The sequence below is a fragment of the Phoenix dactylifera genome, chromosome 1 (genome assembly GCF_051530095.1).
Source record: "Phoenix dactylifera cultivar Ajwa chromosome 1, Ajwa_hap1_PhDact_Kaust_v1.1, whole genome shotgun sequence".
Classification (NCBI taxonomy): domain Eukaryota; kingdom Viridiplantae; phylum Streptophyta; class Magnoliopsida; order Arecales; family Arecaceae; genus Phoenix; species Phoenix dactylifera.
Window position 1 is genome coordinate 11,787,818 of NC_143190.1, and position 21,384 is coordinate 11,809,201.

At 37.7% G+C, this 21,384-nt stretch overlaps 2 protein-coding genes across 4 annotated transcripts; one reads left to right on the forward strand and one right to left on the reverse strand.

Annotated features, from left to right (window-relative positions):
• Positions 1-243: 243 nt before the first annotated feature.
• LOC103710164 (glycine-rich RNA-binding protein RZ1C) lies at positions 244-7,996 on the reverse strand. 3 transcript variants are annotated; one of them, XM_088720898.1, is made up of 4 exons: positions 7,912-7,943; positions 7,552-7,690; positions 4,512-6,960; positions 244-2,487 (listed from the first exon to the last, which is right to left on the reverse strand). In XM_088720898.1, the coding sequence occupies exons 3-4, from the start codon at positions 4,593-4,595 to the stop codon at positions 1,627-1,629; spliced, it is 945 nt and encodes a 314-aa protein (XP_088577024.1). In that variant the 5' UTR covers positions 4,596-6,960; positions 7,552-7,690; positions 7,912-7,943; the 3' UTR covers positions 244-1,626. The 3 variants fall into 3 exon arrangements, with proteins under 3 accessions (XP_088577024.1, XP_008794003.2, XP_026661647.2); XM_008795781.3 differs by lacking the exon at positions 4,512-6,960 and having other exon boundaries at positions 7,912-7,996; XM_026805846.3 differs by lacking the exon at positions 7,912-7,943 and having other exon boundaries at positions 7,552-7,805.
• Positions 7,997-10,821: 2,825 nt separating this feature from the next.
• On the forward strand, positions 10,822-20,724 carry LOC103710165 (SEC12-like protein 1). The gene is made up of 10 exons (XM_008795783.6): positions 10,822-11,296; positions 11,379-11,476; positions 14,328-14,460; positions 14,860-14,951; positions 15,886-15,985; positions 16,102-16,174; positions 16,250-16,370; positions 17,926-18,045; positions 20,146-20,216; positions 20,298-20,724. Exons 1-10 carry the CDS (start codon positions 11,117-11,119, stop codon positions 20,477-20,479), a joined length of 1,170 nt encoding a protein of 389 aa, XP_008794005.1. The 5' UTR covers positions 10,822-11,116; the 3' UTR covers positions 20,480-20,724.
• The last annotated feature ends 660 nt before the right edge of the window (positions 20,725-21,384 follow it).

The window sequence follows — 21,384 nt, forward strand, 5'->3', positions numbered from 1 at the left end:
TTTTAAGTGCTTGCATAAATAAGATACAATAAATAAGCCAAAAAAAAAATCAACCTCATCCTATTTCCTGTTTTCGGAATCAAATATAGTCAGAAAATGTGAAGTTTATTTTCTTCCACATGCTTTCAACACCAAATACTCATCAACTGAAGGTGAAGGACATTCTGAGAATATAAGATGAATCTGTGAGTGCACCAAGGCACCAACATGGAACCAAAACAACTTGGCATGCAAAGGCAATCCTTTAGAAATCTTGATTTATTTATCAACAATAAGTTGAATGGTTACACACAACCATGCAGACAAAGAAGGTTCTTCGTCTGAACAAGAACTGAGAGTTCTCCGATCATTAAACAAGCGTCTTGTCTCAGATAAATCCTACTGTGAAACTATCAAAGTCATGTCGGTCGGTTGGAAGACCAAAAACCATCATAGTTGATGGATCAGCAGCTGAACTGCGACTGCTGGAGCAACGATTATAAATCCCACCAACAATCGTATGACACAATGTAGACATCAAACTTCAAAACTGGATTCTAGCAATTGCACGAGCCTGCTAAGACACCCCCAGGGACCTGGGTGGCAGAACCATTAAACATGTTCAAGATCAGGCTTTAAGAGAAAACCTCACTGTTCTCCAGAAGCCGAGTCTGTCCTTGTTAGTCCAGAGTTTTAAGGTCACATGATCCATTTAGACGACTAATTCCAGAGCATAAAACCAAGTGCAAAACTAAAGGCAGACGATCATCATATCCTGATCACCTCAAACTTCACAACAGGTTACTGGGTACTGGGGCCAATTAGTTGAACAAGACCAAGATATAAGAAGAATCCTCACTGTTCTTGAGAATTTCTGCACCCTTGTTCGTTGGTTCTAAGGTTATATAGTCCAGAGCAATTGAATATACAGTACTATAAAACCCAGGTGCAAAACTTGAAAAAAGCTGGTCAACATCCTGATCATTGCAAGCTTCTCCGCAGCAACTTCTCATTTTGCTGCTGTAAGCAAATACAGGACTTTAGAACCAAATTTATCAGCTCAGTTGCTGGCATCTTCATCGGTTCCATCAGAGATCCGAGAAGCTTCCATGTGCAATGAGAACTGATCAAACAACCACTACACTATTCGCGGATCTATTTCCCAAAAAGCCACTGGAAACATCTCAAACCAGCCGAGCATTGTCATGACAAATAGCTGAAGGATAACCTTCATCACAATGATCCATGAAATTTTCGACTTAAAAACACTCACCATGATGCTCATTTCATCCCTCTGTAGATGCTGCATTAGAAGTCTGAGAGAAACAAAGATTCTGATTACAGCAGAGAGGGCTGCAAGAACCAGAAGCCATATGCATTGCCTAGAAAACACACAACTGACCAAGCAGCAACAGCTTGAAAGATAGATTCAGTGCGAATTCTACGAACTGGAAGCAAAAAAGATAAACATAGTCCTGAGTCCTAAAAACAAAACATAATCATGCCATCGGCCTGGAACATATCCAAATATATCATCACATGCACAATCATATATCAACATACCAAATTCCGTAGCACCCAGGGTAGTAACCTAATGCAATCTACATGCACCAGCTGCGATTGCCATAACACACCAAGCAACATGCATTAGTAACGATCGTCATAGGATGATGGGCGCCCACCCCTACTGGGCCGATCATAAGGCCCAGGTCTGTCCCTGTAACTACTGCCCCCTTCATAACGTGCAGGTCCACCACTTCCATATCTGTCGCTGCTGCCACCCCGTGGTCCCTCTCTGTCATAGCCGCCACCACCCCTTGGTCCCTCTCTGTCATAGCCCCCACCACCCCTTGGGGCACCTCTGTCGTAGCCGCCGCCACCCCTTGGTCCATATCTGTCATAACCTCTTTCCTTGCCAAATCCATTTTGCGGGTAACGCTCTGGCCCCCCGCCATACTTATCACCAGAAAACCGATCACCACCAGGTGGATAGCGGTCATTGGCAAAGCGATCACGTGCACCACCATACCTACTGTCTCTGCTGTCAAGATGGTCACGGTCCCCATAACGGCCTCCATCATACCGATCATCCATGTAACGGTCATGATAGCGGTCTGGCCCTCCAAAACGATCTCCACGCCCACCCCCCCCACCAAACCTGGATCGAGAAGAGAATCTTCCACCACCTCCACCAGCTGAAGGGCACTCACGAGCCCAATGTCCTGGACGCCCACACTTGAAGCAGTCACTGCGCCCTATAGGTGGTAAGCCATCACCTCCACCACCACGATAGCCTCCTCTGCCACCTGACGAGTAGCTCCCACCACCATAACCATAACCAGTGTCGTCATCTGAACTCATCTTAGGCTGGGCCTTGTTCACCGAAATGACCCGACCATCGAGCTCCTGGTTATGCATATCTCTGATAGCATCCTCCACAGCCCGTGGTTCAGCAAAGGTCACAAATCCAAATCCACGAGGACGGCCGGTGTCTCTCTCTAGCATGACCTACACACAGCAGTAATGCTAAGAACAATAACAGCAAACTAAATGAAATAAGCAGAAATTAAAATCTGGGACTGTAACTGTTCTAATGGTAATTTGATGTCACGTGTTTGGACACCGGATGGTTACAGAATATGTCATGTAAACATGTTAAAACAGACTAAATGGTGCAATCTGTAATAGCAAAAGCATAGAACGAAAAATAAAAAAGCAATACAAGTCACGCATTAGGATGCATCTGATCTCTATGGGCAACAACCGGTGGTAACCACCTCCAAAATATATTGGAGAATGACTCTTTGCTTTGCATTGGTTATCTTGTAAATAATCTCATCCAAGCAATAGGCTGGCAACCCTATGAGAAATACATTATTTTCTACCTTTAACCAGCGAAGCTAGTTTAGAATATAGCAATCACAACAAAGACAAAAATGCTGCTATAATGATCTTACATTTTGTAGTTAGATATGACGAGAAGACAAAGATAATATTAAGGCGACAAAGATAGTACCTTTAACATGAGGATAGAAGCTAGAAATTATAAACCAAAGCAAAGCACCAAATGCATAATCACAAAGTATCCCATGGATCTACTAGCAAAGAACTTAAAATACTCGTATAGACTAACCTAAGCCTCTTTTTTGGTTGGAAATAGTCAATAACTTTAAAATAAGTTGCATATGAAATTAGAAAATGAGCTACTAACTTTTTGGCTGGCTACCAAATTTATAGCAAAATAGCTCACTGATTTTTTTCTATAATTTGCAGTGCCTAAAGGAGTTAACATAAAGAGAATAGTATTTTTAAACTCCGTGTCTTTAACGATTTAATGGCAGACTATGATAGGCTTTACACAAAAAGGATCCCCATGAACAATGGAAGCCTATGCAACTCCATTTCAATTCACAAAAAAGAACAGCAAATGATTGCTTTGGTTCAGTAACTTTCATCGCAGGACTTAAAAATAGCATGATACAGTTTCGATGTGAATGCATTTATTAAGAGAAAAAAGAATGTGGAACAAGATCCATGTTAAGCTTAAAACAAAAAATAGCACCTACTAAATATTTATTCCGATTCCAGAGTGATGATTATACTTGTTTTGTTCATCTAAAACAGTTCATATCAGTTGAAATTGAAAACTACAAGAAGAATTAAATGTCAAAATCTTGACAGCCTTGTTTTCAACATGATTGCAACAACAAAGAAAAGTGGAAATCATAGCTGAGAATATAGATCAAACCAAAACAATGTCTGCCCAATAAGATATTGCTGGAAACATGAAATCGCATTGTGATACTCAACGAACATATCTAAACTCAAAGTTATATGTATAAAACAAATTGGGAACTTTTCTTATAATGATTCCAGTCAATAAACCATGACTTGGACACTATGATACATGAGTCACAAATTAGTCAATCATAAAGATACCTCTCCAAAGGGCAAAAGTCTACCAAGTGGTAAGACATGCATTGAACTTACCTTGTACATATGCTAGCACAAGCTTCATACTAAATATCAATTTGTTCCATTTGCTCTAGATGTTTGCTGCAAATTGCAGAATTCAAACAATCCAGAGAGAGGAAAAAAAAGAAAACTAGGAAAAATGTATTTTACGATTGGATAATTGCAAAGAAAATGTAAAGCATCATTAAAGAAATGAGATATGTTGAAGACCTAGGAAAAGTGAACTACTAATGGAGGGAACAAAATGAGAGGATTTGGATATGCTCAAGTAAATCACACAAATGGCATTTGGAAACAAATTGTTCACTTCACAACTTGTCATTGGTGTACAAAAAACTGACAGTTCAGACTGAAATAAAGAATTATTAAGTAATCTCTAAGCAAGACTCTCTTGTTTATCAAAAATGAAAGGGAAAAATTTATGGTGAAGAACCAAATAGTAATTGATGTAATTATATACCAATAAATTGCCATGATCAAAGAAAAATGGAGAAAGAGCCAATGCGATATTTAGCTCATAATCAATCTGATTATCCATAATAGGACATGTCAATTACCTGAACGATAATAAATAAATAAACAGTATATTTTTGATGCGACAATGAAGGCGAGTCCCAGGGTCCAAATACACATTCAGACATTTCTAACTGATACCATCTCTACTGAGAAGCCGCAGACTACCCTGACGAGTCTAGCCGTGTTTACAGAATGTCACACATTATTCATCAGATGGCATGTATTTCAGCTCATTTCCAGACAAAGTAGCCAAATCACTGGTCATAACTTATACCCGAATATCAACAGGAATAACAGGTCCCAAATTTCCAAGATACACTTTAACTTGAATCTGGCCCTTTAAAATATCCATTAACAAATTTGACCAACACATTTCCACTGATGCATTCATTCCATTAAGCAATATATCTCATCAGAGGCCAAATATTTTCATATATTATCAGTAAAAATCACTCAAGTACCATAGACAAAAACTACCAACAGCTCAACCACATCACAAAAGTTCATACTTCTTCCAGCTCTCATCATGGCTGTCATGCTACCAGCACTCCAAATGCTGATACTTAACCGACATTTGTAATTCTGTGAAGACAAATAGCCAGTGCAGTTAAAGATGAAATTTCCAAAAACAATTTTCTACTTAGCTGAGAGTCAAGAAGCTTTGAAGAAAACATCAGATCTTTCAATAACAACCCAAGTTGAAAAGCTACCAAGTCACATCATTAAGCCTAAAAGACTGAAGCAACCTCTCTTCATCAAACAAAGCCTCCAGGCTCCAACCAATTACCCAAACTACTAAAAACAAACAACTATCACCCAACTCTTACGACAAGCATGGCCACAGGCTAATAAATTGGCACATGATTTGCATTTTTGAGATGATGGTTCCACTAGGATAATTTTTGCACATATGAACCAGTGAAACTGCAAAATATTTTCATTCATCTGGTATAAACAGACTATCAAGGATATCAGTATAAAAACTACAGGTATACTGATCATAGGCCTTATGATAGCGCTGGCAATCCACCTCACCTGGGCTCATGACCAACAGAAGCAATCATAAGAACATTTTCACCAAGTACTTGTCAAAACTGGATGTCCTAGAAAGTGCATAGAACATAAGGAGCAAGTACACATGGCCTATCTGTGCATAAGTGACAACATTTCAGCTAATACTGGTCTCAATATCCTTGCAGATAATTCAGTGATAAAGGGCATTCTACTTGGATAACACCAACCAAGCAGCACACTGCTCCAACAAACCAATCTGGCAGTAACCAGAAAGGAAAGGGAAAAAGTTATGCAACCAGCATGGAACAGCAGGAAAATCTAATTTCAGTAACCAAAATTATGCAACCAGCATTTGCACTAATTGGGCTGAAATATGAGCTTGTCAAATTAACCAAAATTTGCAAATCCGGCAGCAATGGAGTTTGCTGTCTAGTTCATATTGTAAATGAAAGAAAAAAAATAGAGGCATCAAATTACTGCTATCTACACGATATTACTGCTATAGCTAAGAAGTCATTCCCAAATTGCACTGATCACCAGCACCGAGGACAATTATCTAAGCAAGACCACAATGAGTTTCCTCAGCAAAAAACAGAGGTTAGCAAACAAAATTTCTTGAGTTGGTACTGAGTTGTATGGAGCCAAGCAAAATCTTATCAAGTTATTTGGAAAGTCCTGCATATCCCTTGATGCTGATCCTAGAAGATAAGTGAGACATATACACATCCTAGACCGTGGCATCTTGGGTACACTGGTCTTTCCTCCCAGATGAGTCTGGTGAATAAAGAAGACACCTTGTTGCAAAATAAACAATTTGATCAGAACCTTCTATGAGTCCCACTGCGCATGTTGACAGAACAAACCAGTTGACAATGAACTTCTCAAGGAAGCGAAGCATAGAAGGCAAATAGTCTCTCATGCATACAAAATTCTATTGTGATGTTCAGTGGTATAAAGTAATAGTTTGATTAGCAATACGGCATAACAGCATATGATCACTCTGGCGACACTAACTACATGGCACAAAATGGCTCTTTCAGACCATAGCAAAAAGGAAGGATTTGAGACGATCTTTGATCCAGTCCAAGTCCCCATTGTCAATAGACAACTTAACCACAACACGGAACTGCTTTGGCCAACACAAAAAATAACTGATATTCACGATATGGTGGATCCTCGAAGCTGAGCTAAGGATGCTTGACTGACATAGGGGCAAGGTCAAGTGCTCCCAGCTAACCGGAACAATGTAGAATGAGCAGGTAACTGAACATAACTGCTTCACATAAATTCACATTCAGCATATCTAAATGTGGTGAACATGATCCTTTTGTGCATGCTAGCCATATTGAGACCCTCTGTTTCTTTTCACACACCACTGATCAAGTGAGACAACCTCCGGGAATTTGATGCAAGTTAACAGGCCAAGAATGTACCACAATATCCATCTAAGGTGAATCAAGTGATCATAACCAGATTCTAAAAGAAAAGGAAAAAAGAAAAAGGAAAATCAACAAGCAGCCACCATGACAAATATAAAAAGAAAAATAAATTGGCATGAAGAACATAAGCAAAGTGACTCTATTGCAGTAGACAACCAGTAAATTTGCATTCCTTTCTGATGAGTACCATCAATTTTGCAAAATCACATATACGATCATTTCTACCTCAAAAAAGAAAAAAAAAATGCTTCTGATAATGCAATTTATGAACTTCATATATTTCTGATGATATTCAAAACCCTCAGACTTTCTTAAATTTCACAAATCACAGGAATATTTTTCATTTTAATAAATATATCTAAAATCAATTTAATTCTTTCAGCGAGGAACGTTATGACAGCATAACAGAATAAAAAGGTCAGCTTTTTGAGATAACACAATATCCAGGTCCCTAATTGTTTTTTTCTTTCCTGAACTTTCGATGATTCTGTCAATAAGCAATCATACCAACATGGGATCTTAAATTCCTAAAAAATAAGAAAATCTTTCATAAAATCACAAATCACATACAATCCAGAATAATACGAACTAAGAAAGGGGGAAATCGAGATGAGGTTACAAGCCAAACCTGGGCCTCGAGAACCTTGCCGAAGCGGTTGAACACCTGCTCCAGCTGTCGCTCCCCGGTCTCCCATGAAAGGCCTCCCACAAAGATACGAGACTCTTCCTTGTGCGACATCTCCACAAGAGATCCCTCCTTCAAAATTCTAACAGAAGCAAAAAAAGGATCCAGACAAATAGGGAAGATTGAGATCGATCGAATAAAACCCTAGAAATAGGAAAAAATTCTAGTCAAGATGAAGACTTCCTGCTTCCAACCCTTCTCTCCATTGCTAACGCTCGGAAACCATGGAGAAGGATCGAAACAAAGGGATAGAGAGAGACGAGGGGAGAGAGCTCGAGGAGAAGAGCAGGGGCGGAACCCTACCGAGAGAAAGAAGACCCGGCTGCGAAAACCCTAGGTCTCAGTCGGGCCCGATTAATTTATTTATCTAGTGGGGCTACTGGTAGACTGTCTCGCAGTCTATAGTTAGGTTAAAATGCCCAAAAGGTCATCTCTTTTGGTGATCTATCGGACGGTCAGGATTCTTTGCGTGTAACGCTCCGGGTCTTCGCGGTTTGAGTCTTGACGCGGCAGGTTTTGGTTTGGACTGGCCGGGCCGGTTGACCATGACAAGACCATGGACTGCCCAAAATGGAACATCCTTGAGCAAAACTCCGTACTATTTTTTTAAATAAAAATACGAGATTTGATGAAAAAAATATATTTAGTTATTCAATTTTAATATATTTAGTTATTTTATTTCTATTCCAATTTCTTTAGACGTCTTTTCTTGTTCAGACTTCTCTTCTTCTTCCACTCGATCTTGTCCTCAAACTTGTCACCTTGGCCATCCCTTCACTCGATGTCGAGCTATCTCTCCTCTCCAGTCACATTGCCGGTCCCGGCCCCACTCTTCCTTCCTCTATCGCTTTCTTAATCGTCTCTCCATCTAATATTGAGCTCTTCATCATTTCCGACCACATCTTTAGCCCCATTCTTGACACTTCTCCTCATCTCTAGCTACATCACCGGTCCTCATTATAAAAAAAACTCAAACCAGACATATTTTTGATTGTTAAAATATAAAAAAATATTTTTATTTTTTAAAAAAAAGTGATAATGATACCAAACATAGCAAAACTTATCCATTGCCTTTGAAGCTCGTAAAATTATTCAGAGTAGTTAGGTCAGCAATGAGAACTTTATAAAAAATAAAAATTTGATGGACAAATTGAAAGGTTATACGTAGGTATAGATATAAAAATAAATACTCTGTACATAAAAAAACAAATCGGTCCCAACTAGCTCAGGGACAACACTACCTCATATTTATTTTAAAAAAAAAAGTACATCGAAGATTAGAGAATGAGCATCATAATTTACATTGCATGATATGGTGCAGCTAAAAATAATAAAGCTTAATGTACATCACAGGGGGAATTCTGAGTCACTCAGGCAGAGGGTGTACTTAGATAATTTTTTCTTTTGTTGAGAATCATGTGAAGAATCTGCAACCTGGAGTTCAAATCGGTACCTGTTTTCTCTGCAGCTGGCTGGTAGCTCTCCAGAAGCTCTAGCTGACGAGGAATTATATCTGTATCTAGGCAGGAGTTCTACAGGTTCTCCACCAGAAATTGCAATATAATAGCCAGTCTGAACCTCCCATAGAGAGCAAATGTGCATGCAAGTACCTAGGCCACACTGGGTTTAAAATAATTGCAGGAAACAATATATTATTGGGCAACTAAAATGAAACAAAGGATAAATATATAGAAGAGTATATTCTTAAAGTCCGTTCAGATGAACCGGTGATAAAAGTTGGAAATATTTTATCTAAAAATTACTATATCGTTATTTTATAGTAGTATTATAAAAGAATAATTCACTAAAAGAAATCTAGAAGATGGAAAAAAATTTGCTGAGGCGTGCGATATATACTGTCCTAAGAACGTGATTCGCTCTCTAAGTGCAGGTTTGCAAGAACGATTGCCGGAAGGCTTTATCCAACCGATTCTTTCAAATGCTCAGAAAATAAAAGAAGATAGAAAGTGGAAAGTAAAAATTAGAAAAATAAAAGAACTTTGTGGAAAATTTTTTCGAAAGATGGGGTAATGTTTCAAAAAATACGGTATCTTTTCGGAAGCTAATATTCTCTTCTAAAAAGTCATAACTATTCTAAAAGAGGCATCTCAAATAAGTATTTGAAAACACTTAAAACAATTGGAGATTAGTCGATAAAAATTAAAAAAAAAATTCAATTTTGAGCTTCAACAATAAATGCAACAACGATGATGGGGGCCTGCTCCCAACGCCAGCAGGGGCCCTCGGGCCCTAAATCTAAACTTCGCTTCGATGGAATACCGTGTTTTCCCCCCCTCGAATAGTCTCTTTAACCCTGGAATAGTCTTTAAGTTGATAAAGGAGAGAAGCAGCAGAGGCTTTAGCCCTGGAATAGTCTCTTTAACCTTGGAATAATCTATAAGTCGATAAAGGAGAGAAGCAGCAGGGGTTTTGATGAGCAATGGCAGCATCCAGCCAGCTGTCAGAGAAATTGATGAATAGAAACAAAGGAGAGCGAGAGATTATTCCACTCACGGGGTTTAGTAGTTAGTTTTCTACCACAAAGCTGATAGATGTATCATACATAATGTCTATGGATATAGCCAAAGAGATGACGAGTTATATATGATGCTTCCATTTTTAGGTAAAAAAAAGCAAAAAGATGGTGGGTGGATGGCATCGGGCTCGGCATTAAACAAATAAAGAATCAAAATCAAATCCAAAGATGTTCTATTAAAAAATAATGCAATCACCCGCCTTTGAAATTTTGTCGATGAGACAGTGTATCTCACTTACAATGTGATGCAAAACTCAACTTGCCCGTGTTCAATTTACCTCTTAGAGCATATATTATTTAATATTCTATCATTGCAATAGAAACCGAGGGTTTGTTTGATTTAAAAAAGCTTAGTTGGAAAAAATTTTATTTTCATTCTAATTTTTAAAAAATAAAAAATATTTCGGTCCTTCAAACTTTAATTTTTATTCTCTCTTAATATTTATATTTTATTTCTATTTCAATTTTGATTCTGATTGATACGATTTTTTTTTATTTTTATTTTAATTTTGATACAACTCAAATCTCAATAGATTCCGATCATAAACCAAATGCATCCTAAAATTTTTTATCTTGAGATTACGGACTAACTAAATTCAACACGCACTAATACAACTCAAATCCCACGGATGCTGACGCACCAAAAGTCAAAAAGAGCTAAATCGGCACAACCCCCCGCACCGTGGTATGACGCGGCATCATCACCGAATATCCCTCAATCCTAGCTCACAGAGCCCTGGGTTTCATCGCTATCGCCCCCCTCCCCGTTGGTTTCTTCTCCCATTCTAAAAAAATCTCTTCCACGCCCATGATAAAATCAAACACGCGAGGGAGGAGGGAAGGAAGGAACAGCGTGAGACCGGTTGAGGAGAAGCGAAGGAGGGGCGAAGGGCGGAGCAATTAAGGCAGATAGAGAGAGAGAGAGAGAGAGAGAGAGAGAGAGAGAGAGAGAGAGAGAGAGAGAGAGGAACCATGGAGAGGGAGGAGCTCGCGGCGGGGCAAGAAGGGCCGGTGACGTGCGCGGCGTGGATCCGGCGGCCGGAGAACCGGCCCCTGGTGATCATGGGCAGGGCGGGGAGCGGCGCAGTCCCTCCGCTGCTCGAGATTTTCTCCTTTGATGCCAAGACTTCTTCCCTCTCCCCTGCTCCTTTGGTCAATTCTCTCTCCTCGCTCCTTTTTCTCCCCTTATTGGACTCTCGTTTTGCTTATATTAACTTCTTGCTTTGGTTTGTAGGTTAAGTTTGCGATTAGGGAAGAGGGAGGGGATCCCCTGGGCTTCGCGGTGCACCCCAGTGGAGATGAAATCGTCTGCTCTACGGCCAAGGGATGCAAGTGAGTGTACTTTATGTTTTACTAAGGGAAGATTGTAACTCGTTGATAGTTCTATTCGTATGGACACATTTCTGGAAATGCCTTTAATTATGTTGGATGGAACAGTTATATTGTCTTTGATAAGGGGATCTTTTTATCGTGTGTTTAATGAATTTCCATTTGTTGATATGCTAAAAAAAGATGGATATGCATTCTGAAGAGTCTGAGATTTCTATTTTCAGTTTTGGGCTGTTGTAGGATTTAGTGGGATTTTCCACTTGCATTAACTTGTATGTTGATATCGAGCTAATGGAAGTCTCAAATTTGTCCCATTTAGACTGGAACCAAGAACTCTTGGATGGGAGTAGTTAGATTGGATATAAGTCACTCGTAGCCGATAAACTTTTTTTTTTCTTCTTTTTTTATTTCTTAAGACAGATGGAAAGACCCTTCGACGTGCAGAATTCTGAGTTGGCTGCAGAATTCTGATATGGTTCATGACAGAAGACCAACTGATATTTTGATTTCAAAGGAAGGGCACAACAAGAGTGCATCTTGTACATGTCAAATCTTATGAAGTCATCGGATGATTATCCCTGGTATTTAACATATTACAAAGTAGAAAACAGGAGGCATAAGGCTTTCAAGATCTTGTTTCATTTGCGAAAGTTACTTTGCAGTGAGGGCTCACTTGCTTCAGTACTCTTTTTTTGGGGGACTTTAGAGCCAACACTTGTGGATTCAACCTGAGATCATGTTTTCTCCCTGACACATGATAGGTTTTACTAAGCATTTGCAATTAGTATGGCTTGAGAAGCAAAAGCTAAGCTAGAAGCACCATCTGGACTTTAATCAGGCGCATGATGGGCCTTTGGAATTTATGTGCAGTTTTCATTGGCATAACTCAGCCAAAGCAATCTTAAGACATTGATGTTGCTATGATGAAGATATTCAAAACCCTAGCCTTAATAGTTAAAATGCACTGTTGAGTTTTTATTATTATTTAATGAAAAGGGATGTTGGACCATCCAAAATATTATTAAAAACATCGAGACAATCTTTTATTTGGATCATATAGAAGAGGAAGACTGCGAGGAAAAGTGGGCATGAAGAGCTTTAGGACAATCTTTTATATAGATGCATAATGGGACTTCAAAGTCCCTACAAGTTTTATTAGGATCATTTCAGTCCTGGCTATTTAAAGAAATGGAGGTGGTCATGATGAAGATGTTGAAACTCAATTAAGTTGAACATGAGATATAGATGTCTCAAGAGCTGTAATTGCAAATCCATTGATATTCTTGTTGAACTATAGGTGGACATATGAAAGCTCTATATCCATAAACTGGGTGTACAACTCAATTGATTCACTAATCCAATCAAGAAAAAAGGATATGACTAAGCAACTCGTGCAAGGGTTCCTGGAAGTCTAGAATACACCAATATTTCATGTGTTGACAAGAGATTTTGGGGCAGATGTTTTAATTCTATGATCAATCACATTCTACTTAAAATTATAACAGAGGAATGGGCAGAAAAGAAGAGAGATCAAAGGTTGCATTTTTGAGCATAGATTAGAAAGATGCTATGTATCAGATCATCCAGATGGCTGCATATGTTGTCTCCCTTAAGTGCGCCCAAGAAAAAAGTAATCACATGGATTTTTCTAATTGATCACACTCATGAACCATACGTCCATGGTTGGAAGGTTGCTGTTTGTATTATCATGATATGCTGCCCAAATCTTGTGGCAGAAGGCAACAGGATGGAAGAGTAAAAGGATGAAGAAATATATAGCCTAATGCTTGCAGTGAAGGAAGATAAAATGATGAATAAGGAACAACATGAGGCCTACAATGTTCAAAACTTCTTTATTTTTAAAACTTCCTGGGTTTTTTATAGGATACCTGTGGATCAAACTTCAATCATGCATTAAAACGTCTCTGTTGAGCCTCTTCTTTGGCCTTTTCATGAATCAAGGTTTGCTAGGTTGCCTACCCAGTCTTTCTGACATTTTTGTTTGCATGAGAAAGAACAAAAGGGTCAACCCAATCCCAATTTTTATCATCCCTTTTGGATTTTTTTTCCTTAGATTGCTTTGTCCAAAAATATAGTACCGGTATAAGGTGAATTAGATGATTTTGTGTGTGTATTTAGTTTTGCTATCAGCTCTCCAGTTCCATCGATATTGCTGTAACTGTATCCTGAGTAAGTGTCAGGCTTACCTTTTTTCTTCATTTTTGGAGATTTCTCACTACATCAAAAACTACAGACTTTCTGACACTTGTTGGATGCTGCGACATGAGTACGTTGTTCAACAAATTATGGGTTCCCAATCATCTGGTTGTTGCATCTGCTTTGAAATCATAGTTGAAAATTTCATTAAAACATGTTCATTTAGTTTTACAAGTCCAGATCATATGGTATACTAGGTGCATGAGGGGTGGGGGTGAGGAAAGGTATTGATGAGAAGGGATCCAAAAATAACATTTGATGTGCCCAGTTCTGAACTTTAGCAACTACGGGTTAGTAGGCATATGTGCCACCTGTTTACCTTTGGACAAGTAACCCTTAATAATTTTGTTCGAATTGTTTTTTACCCCATTTTATTTCTCGCTATAGTTGCTCTATTTTTGTTGTTTTTGCCCCATTAATCTCAAAGAGTTCAAGACTAAATTAATTTTGATACTTTTGCTGTAGAGATCTCATTTGTGTTTCAATTGAATAATCAGCGAAGACCTCAAATTGATATCACAACAGTTTCTATATTTTGTTATGAAATTCTGTATCTTGCTTTTGGTTCTTTAGATATGATTAGCTTTTAGTGAACTGTAAAAGGACCTTAAAGGACAAATCATCTTTTGGTATACAGATTGTTTGAGTTGAATAGTCAAGATATAGACATAAGGCTTTTGGCAAAAGATCTTCCGCCTATTCAGTCTGTTGGTCCTCAGAAGTGTCTGGCTTTTAGCACGGATGGTTCGAAATTTGCTACTGGTGGGATGGTATGTCTATCTTTCACTCCATATTTTACACCTGGATTGCTGGACCATTAAAGACATTTACTCAGCTTACTGTATAACTACTATCAAATTTTCCATTACCTGTTTGTTATATTCTTTGTGCTTTGCATGATAGCTGTATTATCTCAAGTGATATGCGTTGTTTTATATATCATGAGCACAAATCAAGTTGTAACAACCTTTTCTGCTTACTTTGATAAATTTGAGAATATCAAACTACATGTCTTTCTTAGCATTGCAATCTCATGTTTTCCCCAATAAACATCTATCTTCTCTCTCTCTCTCTCTCTAAACAGAGAACTACAATGCATGCACTGCTTTTCCCAGCTAGAAACAGCTATAGAATTTCTGATCTTTGACATGATTTTTTGCTGTTCATAGGATGGACATCTCAGGATATTTCAATGGCCAAGTCTGCAAGTTCTCTTGGATGAACCAAGGGCTCATAAATCATTCCGAGATATGGATATCAGGTTGGCATGACATGCTGTGGTCTCTCTCTCTCTCTCTCTCTCTCTCTCTCTCTCTCTCTCTCTCTCTCTGATTCTCTATTGTTGGTCGATATGCTCCTTGCTTATTACAGAGTTAAATTTATTGACGAATTCCTGCTATGCATTTATAAAAGACCATATGTCGAACTTCTATGTGGGCATAATTAGTTACTTCATTTCTTTGCACATTTGTTGATCTGGTCCATGAGTCCACCCATCTTAATAGTCAAACAGGCACTTCAGATCTGTATTTAGTTAAAATATATCCAAACCTTTACAAGACTGGTTGGAGCCTTTAGATTTTAAACATTATCTATAAAGAGAAATTGCTAGGGAACAAACTAAAAGAAACATCTGTCAGTCTAATTCCGAGAAAGTTTGTCTTGATGAGGCATACTTTTGAGTAGACTGGCTGCAAAGTATTTCAGGCCTACCAATGTTGCTGAGAATGCTTCCAAGCTATAATTATTATGAGTCTAATTTCCATCTTTCAATATGATGTAGGACCTATGTAGGCTATGAAAAATGATTTGATGTCTGAACGAACTTGCTTAGTAACTGGTATCCCTTTCAAACTATACCCTTTAACAACTGAAGATTATTTGGTAAGTTTGTGACAACTTGATAAATGGAGCGTAATATTATTGCCACAGAAGTACTTTAAATGTAGATAGTTAGGAGTACCAAAAATTTGTAAATTTCAGATAATATAAATATCTCGTGACTATTGTGCAAACATGTACATCTATATTATTGCCAAGTGTCAACCATATAGAATACTAATAGTCAAGAGTTTGATAGAGATACCATACACAAATAACAACCTCAGAATTTTATATATGAAGAATGATTTTGCATTTCTTCTCATAGATTTACATGCTTACGTAACAATTTTCCTTTCACGTTTCTGCTTCAGCTTAGATTCGGAGTTTTTAGTGTCAACGTCTATTGATGGTTCTGCAAGAGTGTGGAAGATAAGTGATGGTGTTCCATTGGTCTGTTTGACTCGTACCCCGGTATAGCTTTTCTTTTTTTCTTAATTTTAAATTCAACATTATGGGTTTCTTGGTTTGGGAAATGCCAATTTTCTTGTGGTATTCTATGTTGTATTATATATATGTTCCATTTGCAGGATGAGAAGATTGAATGCTGTCGATTTTCCAGGGATGGGATGAAGCCTTTTCTGTTTTGCACTGTTCAAAAAGGTAAGCTTGATTATGAACCTGAGACACAATATATTAGTTTTCTCTTAATTGCCACCTACATTTTATTCAAAACAGGTGGTAATGTGGTGACTGCTGTCTGGGATATCAGCACATGGACTAGAATTGGACACAAAAGACTACTAAGAAAACCCATCTCTGTACTTTCAGTTAGCTTGGATGGAAAGTACCTTGCACTGTAAGTATATAAAATTATTGCCCTGTCATCTTATTTATGATTGCAAGTGCATATATCTTTGTTTATTTGGTTTCAGCGCACATGTCTTTGTTTATTGAGTTTGTAAACTACTCACCTTGCCTAACAAATATCAAAACTCAAAAGCATTTTTTGCCTCAACAATTTATCTGGTTTCATGAATTTTTCTCAACAATAATTAATATTAACTGCAATGTGTTATGTTGAAGTTTTTTGGTAGTGTCACATCATTTCATTCTAGTTTATCTTTGCTTCTCAATTTTTCTTGACTATACATAAATGCTCCTCAGATCTTCATTATGCATGCCCCATCACAACCGTTGCTTTATTGTTTTTTGGTCTTAGCTCCTACAGTTACTTTGATTTCTCATTTCTGGCCTCTTTTCCTTTTTACTACGCTTTCATGAGAACAAACTTATTGCACCTATCTCTTGTGGCAGCACCCTCCTTAATGCTCAATGATTCAAGTCATATATAGTCTTGGTTCTATTATTTATAAAATTTGTTTGCAAGTCTTAGAGCTGTGCATCAAGCTGAAGCATGTCAGAGAAATTCCTCAACATCATCCACCACCTTCCCTGCAACCCCCTATGCAAACCCCCCCCCCCCCCCCCCAAAACAAAAAAAGAGAAATCTTAAAAATAAAATAAAATTTAAAATCATTCAATATATCTATGTTTTTCAAAACAGGTCTTCCTTAAATTTGTGATACTGAAGGAAAACATAAATATATTTAGAGTTTAAAGACTGCCAAACAAACTTACTTTAGACAGGCTATGCTACAAATTATAGTTTTTGCCAATGGATAACATCGTCAAATGGTTCATTTTATTGGGCATTTCTCCTTTTCTTAGTGGCACATGATAAATGCCACTGAAGGAAGTTTATAATGCTCATATCCTTGCTTTCATTTGATGCATTGCTCTAGGTTTAAGGAGGCATGTAAGGTTTATATTTCTCTAGAAGTTATTTACATATGTCTCAAGTTAGCATTTTCTTGTAATATGAGAATCTTTTGTTTCTATTCCAAGTTGCTTTCTGTTTAGACGTTTAACTAGTTTGTACAGTAATATTGAATATGTTAGAGGTTGAGGTGTCTAAATGCCTTATGGCCACATTGACAACCTCATTTGATCCATTTTCTATTTCTTGTAAGTTATAATCATTTGTATTTCTATCAATATGAACTAATAACAGATTAGGTCCATGATGAACCAGGTATTGCATGCATGCATTGTAGGTTTTTCTTTATCATTTTTGTTTGTGTGACACAGGCATACAGAGTTGAGAGTTCTTTCAGTAATACATCTCCATGATGCCAACTCAATCTATTGAGCCCACTTGCAAAATTGGTTTCTCCCAACGTTCCTTCGATGTGATGCCAGAACACGATTCTTTTTTGGCCACAATATGCTAAATTTTCTAGTTCTGGAAGCCATTTGAAATTTAATAGACCTTTATCTTCATTCTGGCTTTCTAAGACAAGGCCTTTAGAAGCGTCATTGCTATGAGTAACGGTGTCGTATCTTGATTTCAGAGGTAGCCAAGATGGCGATATTTGCATAGTTGAAGTAAAAAAGATGGTGATATGTCACTGGAGCAAGAAGCTTCATCTGGGCACATGCATTTCCTCCATTGAGTTTTGCCCTACAGAAAGGTAATAATCACGAATATGAACATGCTCCTTTCCTCTGTTAAACATTGTTCTCTATTTTCAAGTATTTTTGGAATTGTAAGAACAATTACATTTGAAAATATAAGTGTAGATAGTCATGAAGTAACAATATAGGCAGTACCAAACATACTCTTTTCATTTAAGATATATATAGAAGAGCCACTTGGTTGTGGACTGAAAGTTGAAAATGATGTCAATTATTTAAATTCAAGGATAAAAATAAACTGTGCTTGATTTTTGGTATGACCATGAACTCAGCATTAGTGGAAGTCCCCAAAATAAGTAATACCTCAAAGCTTCTATCAACTGAGTGATGTATGTTTAGCACATATGTATTTTTTTTTGAACTATAATATGGATAGTTGGTTTGAATACTGTAAAGCCAATTGATTTTTAGATATGCCGTGCATAAAATATATTTAGGCTATTCGGTACAATCCTTCCCTTTTCTGTTTAGTTCTCCTGCTTGGAAACTAACACTGCCCCAGTCCTCATGTAGCAGCCTTTGCTGTGTACAACCAAATGATAAGCATAGCCTTTACCATGCAATCACCTTAAACAGTTCGGTACAAGCCATTATTCTGATTTCAAAAACAGCCTATTTGAAACAGTACTAATATATAGTGTAGTCATAGATGGTCATTTAGGAGAGCATGAAGGGTCAGAACTCCTAAGTAGTGGCCATGTGAGGTATTCAGCTGCCTTAAGATCCCTCCCTTTATTGTTTCTGCATCAACAGCAGAATGCTCCCAATTGCTTAAGCACCAATGTCTTGAAATGTAATTTTATAAATCTCAAGAAGTAATATATCCAAGATAATAACATTGGAAAATATGACTAAGACATATTTTCTAATAGTTTTATACTCAATTCTTGTACATGACAACAAAATGCAAATTCTCCTAAGCTACTTAATATAAATATAATCTCAGTCCATTAATAGTCAGTGGAAATATTTTTATATTTTAAATGACTTGTGTTTACTTTAATGATCTAAGTTAAATGAGATGCACCATAAAATGTTCAATTGCTTTAATTTTCAAATAATTCGTTATTGTTATATGAAGGATCTGTTTGTTTTCAAAAGATCATTGTCTGAAACATGTGATGCTGCAAAGTAAGACATTTTCTGTTTTTACAGTTCTCACAAAAGTGCAAATATCATGATCATATACGCTACCTAGAATATGTTAGGTCATTGTACAATCGGACTGGAACAATTGCGTGGAGTTTTGCCAAAAAATTCCAAAAATCATCTGCCTCACGTATGAATTAGGCACTCTTACACGAATAATGAGCTAAAGGATGCATCAGTTTCTTTCTTTCCACTTTCGGCAATGTTTTTCTGTGAGGCCATCTTGCACAATATTTTTTCCCTTCATGATAGTTCTATATTACTGTTGCTCTGTAACCAACCCCTCTGCCTGGAAGAATTTGATGTTTTTAGTCCTTGCATTAAGTAACAATGCCTTTGGAATTCTATCTCTGAAGAATTTCTTAATGTTTTAAGGAGGTTATGAAGCTTAGATATTGACAGGAGACCAGAAAATGTTTTCATGTTCAAATATTTTAGAACCTAGGGATAACTGGTTTCTTGTCCGGTCTTACCACTTTGTATAGATTGAGACCCTGATGGTGAATTTTTTTTTCAATCTCAGAAAATTATGTGGCATTTTGTAGCTTGATTGAGAATGTAATGACATGAGCAGCATGAAAATTGGTGCCTTAAACTGCTGTCTATCGAGTGATTTGGAAGGGGATTGGACAAAGCCTACGTGTAGATGATACTAGGGGCAGGTGGTGGACATGAGCTTCTGAGAGTAGGAGTCCCATGTTTCATTCTCCTGTTGATTCGTTTCCACTTTCTCCTCACCCTTCCTCACCTCTGCATGTAGACATACTGACTTGCTATGAATAAGAATTTGTTCTCGTTGAAAAGAAATTAAGGTTAATCATTAATTATAACATGAAACATAGCAATACTACAAAGTATGTTTTCTAGGAACATTCTGCCATTGTTTTTGTTTTTTGCCTTCAAATTGGTTTTGATACCATTTACATTCCTGTTCACAAACAATCCAGAGTTGTGATTTCGACTTCAAATCAATGGGGAGCTGCAGTTACGAAACTGAATGTACCTGCAGATTGGAAAGGTGTATATTTTTCCTGTATGTCCTAATAACCTACCCTTTCAAAGTGACTGACCATTTGGTTTCTTTCCTATTTTCTTGCAGAGTGGCAGATCTACTTGCTACTCCTGTGTCTTTTCTTGGCCTCAGCAGTACTGTTTTATATAATTTACGAAAACTCGGATTCATTCTGGAACTTCCCTCTTGGAAGAAATCAACCTGCAAGGCCATTGATGGAAGCCTTGATCGGGGATCCTCAGTTTTCGGATGATCAAGGCCCATGGTGAGGAGTTGTCTTTGCAGTATCAGCTTGCAGTCACCCTTAAGTTCTTCTAAAGGCAACATCATTGTCTTAACGCACCAAACGGACATCGCAACATTGCTTGGTGTGCTACAAGAATTCTGTTTGCTTTAGTGACTTGTTCAAATTATGCTCATCTATTTGAACTCGAAAGCTCATTGTCTGATATCTCTGAGGTGAATTTATTATATGATTCCTCCATTCTAAATAAAAAAGGAAATGTTTCTAGCACCCTGCAGCCTTTGCAAGAGAATTTCCAAATGCATTATTAGTTATATTTTAGTCTTTTCACATTGGCGAAAAATCAACGAGAAGCTTGTAATTCTGATTTAATCGTTGAGAGATGGTTTTCAAATTACTAAATGATCCTTTACAGCCTTGTCATCTGTCTATTTGTTTTTTTTTTCTTTCTTTCTTTCTTTCTTCTGTACGTTCGTTCCTTCGTTTGTTTCACTAGAGAACCAAGATGGTTGGAAGCCTGTATGTGTGTCGAATGAAGTGCTGCAACGATAAGATAGGGAATGACCCAGAACACTGGGTTAATGAAAGGAACAGGATCGACCAAGTCGACCAGATGCTTCAATGTTGGCCAAATTGGCTAGAAAGGCAACATAGCACTGGATAAACAAATGACAAACGAGATATGTGACAAAAGAAACAGACAAACCACTCTTACCTCAGCTGGCTGCAATGAATCTAGATTCTCGTTAGCTCAGAATTGAGTCGGAGAGGCTCAGAGTCCATCACCAGCCATCCATGTCCATGGAACATACATCCCACTCTGGTGGCTTGTAGCGGGAGATGGGAAATGTTTGACCTCTCCAATCATGAATTGAAGAAACCCCAACTTGGTGTGAATTCCTTTCTCCATGCGAGAGTTCGAAGGTTCCT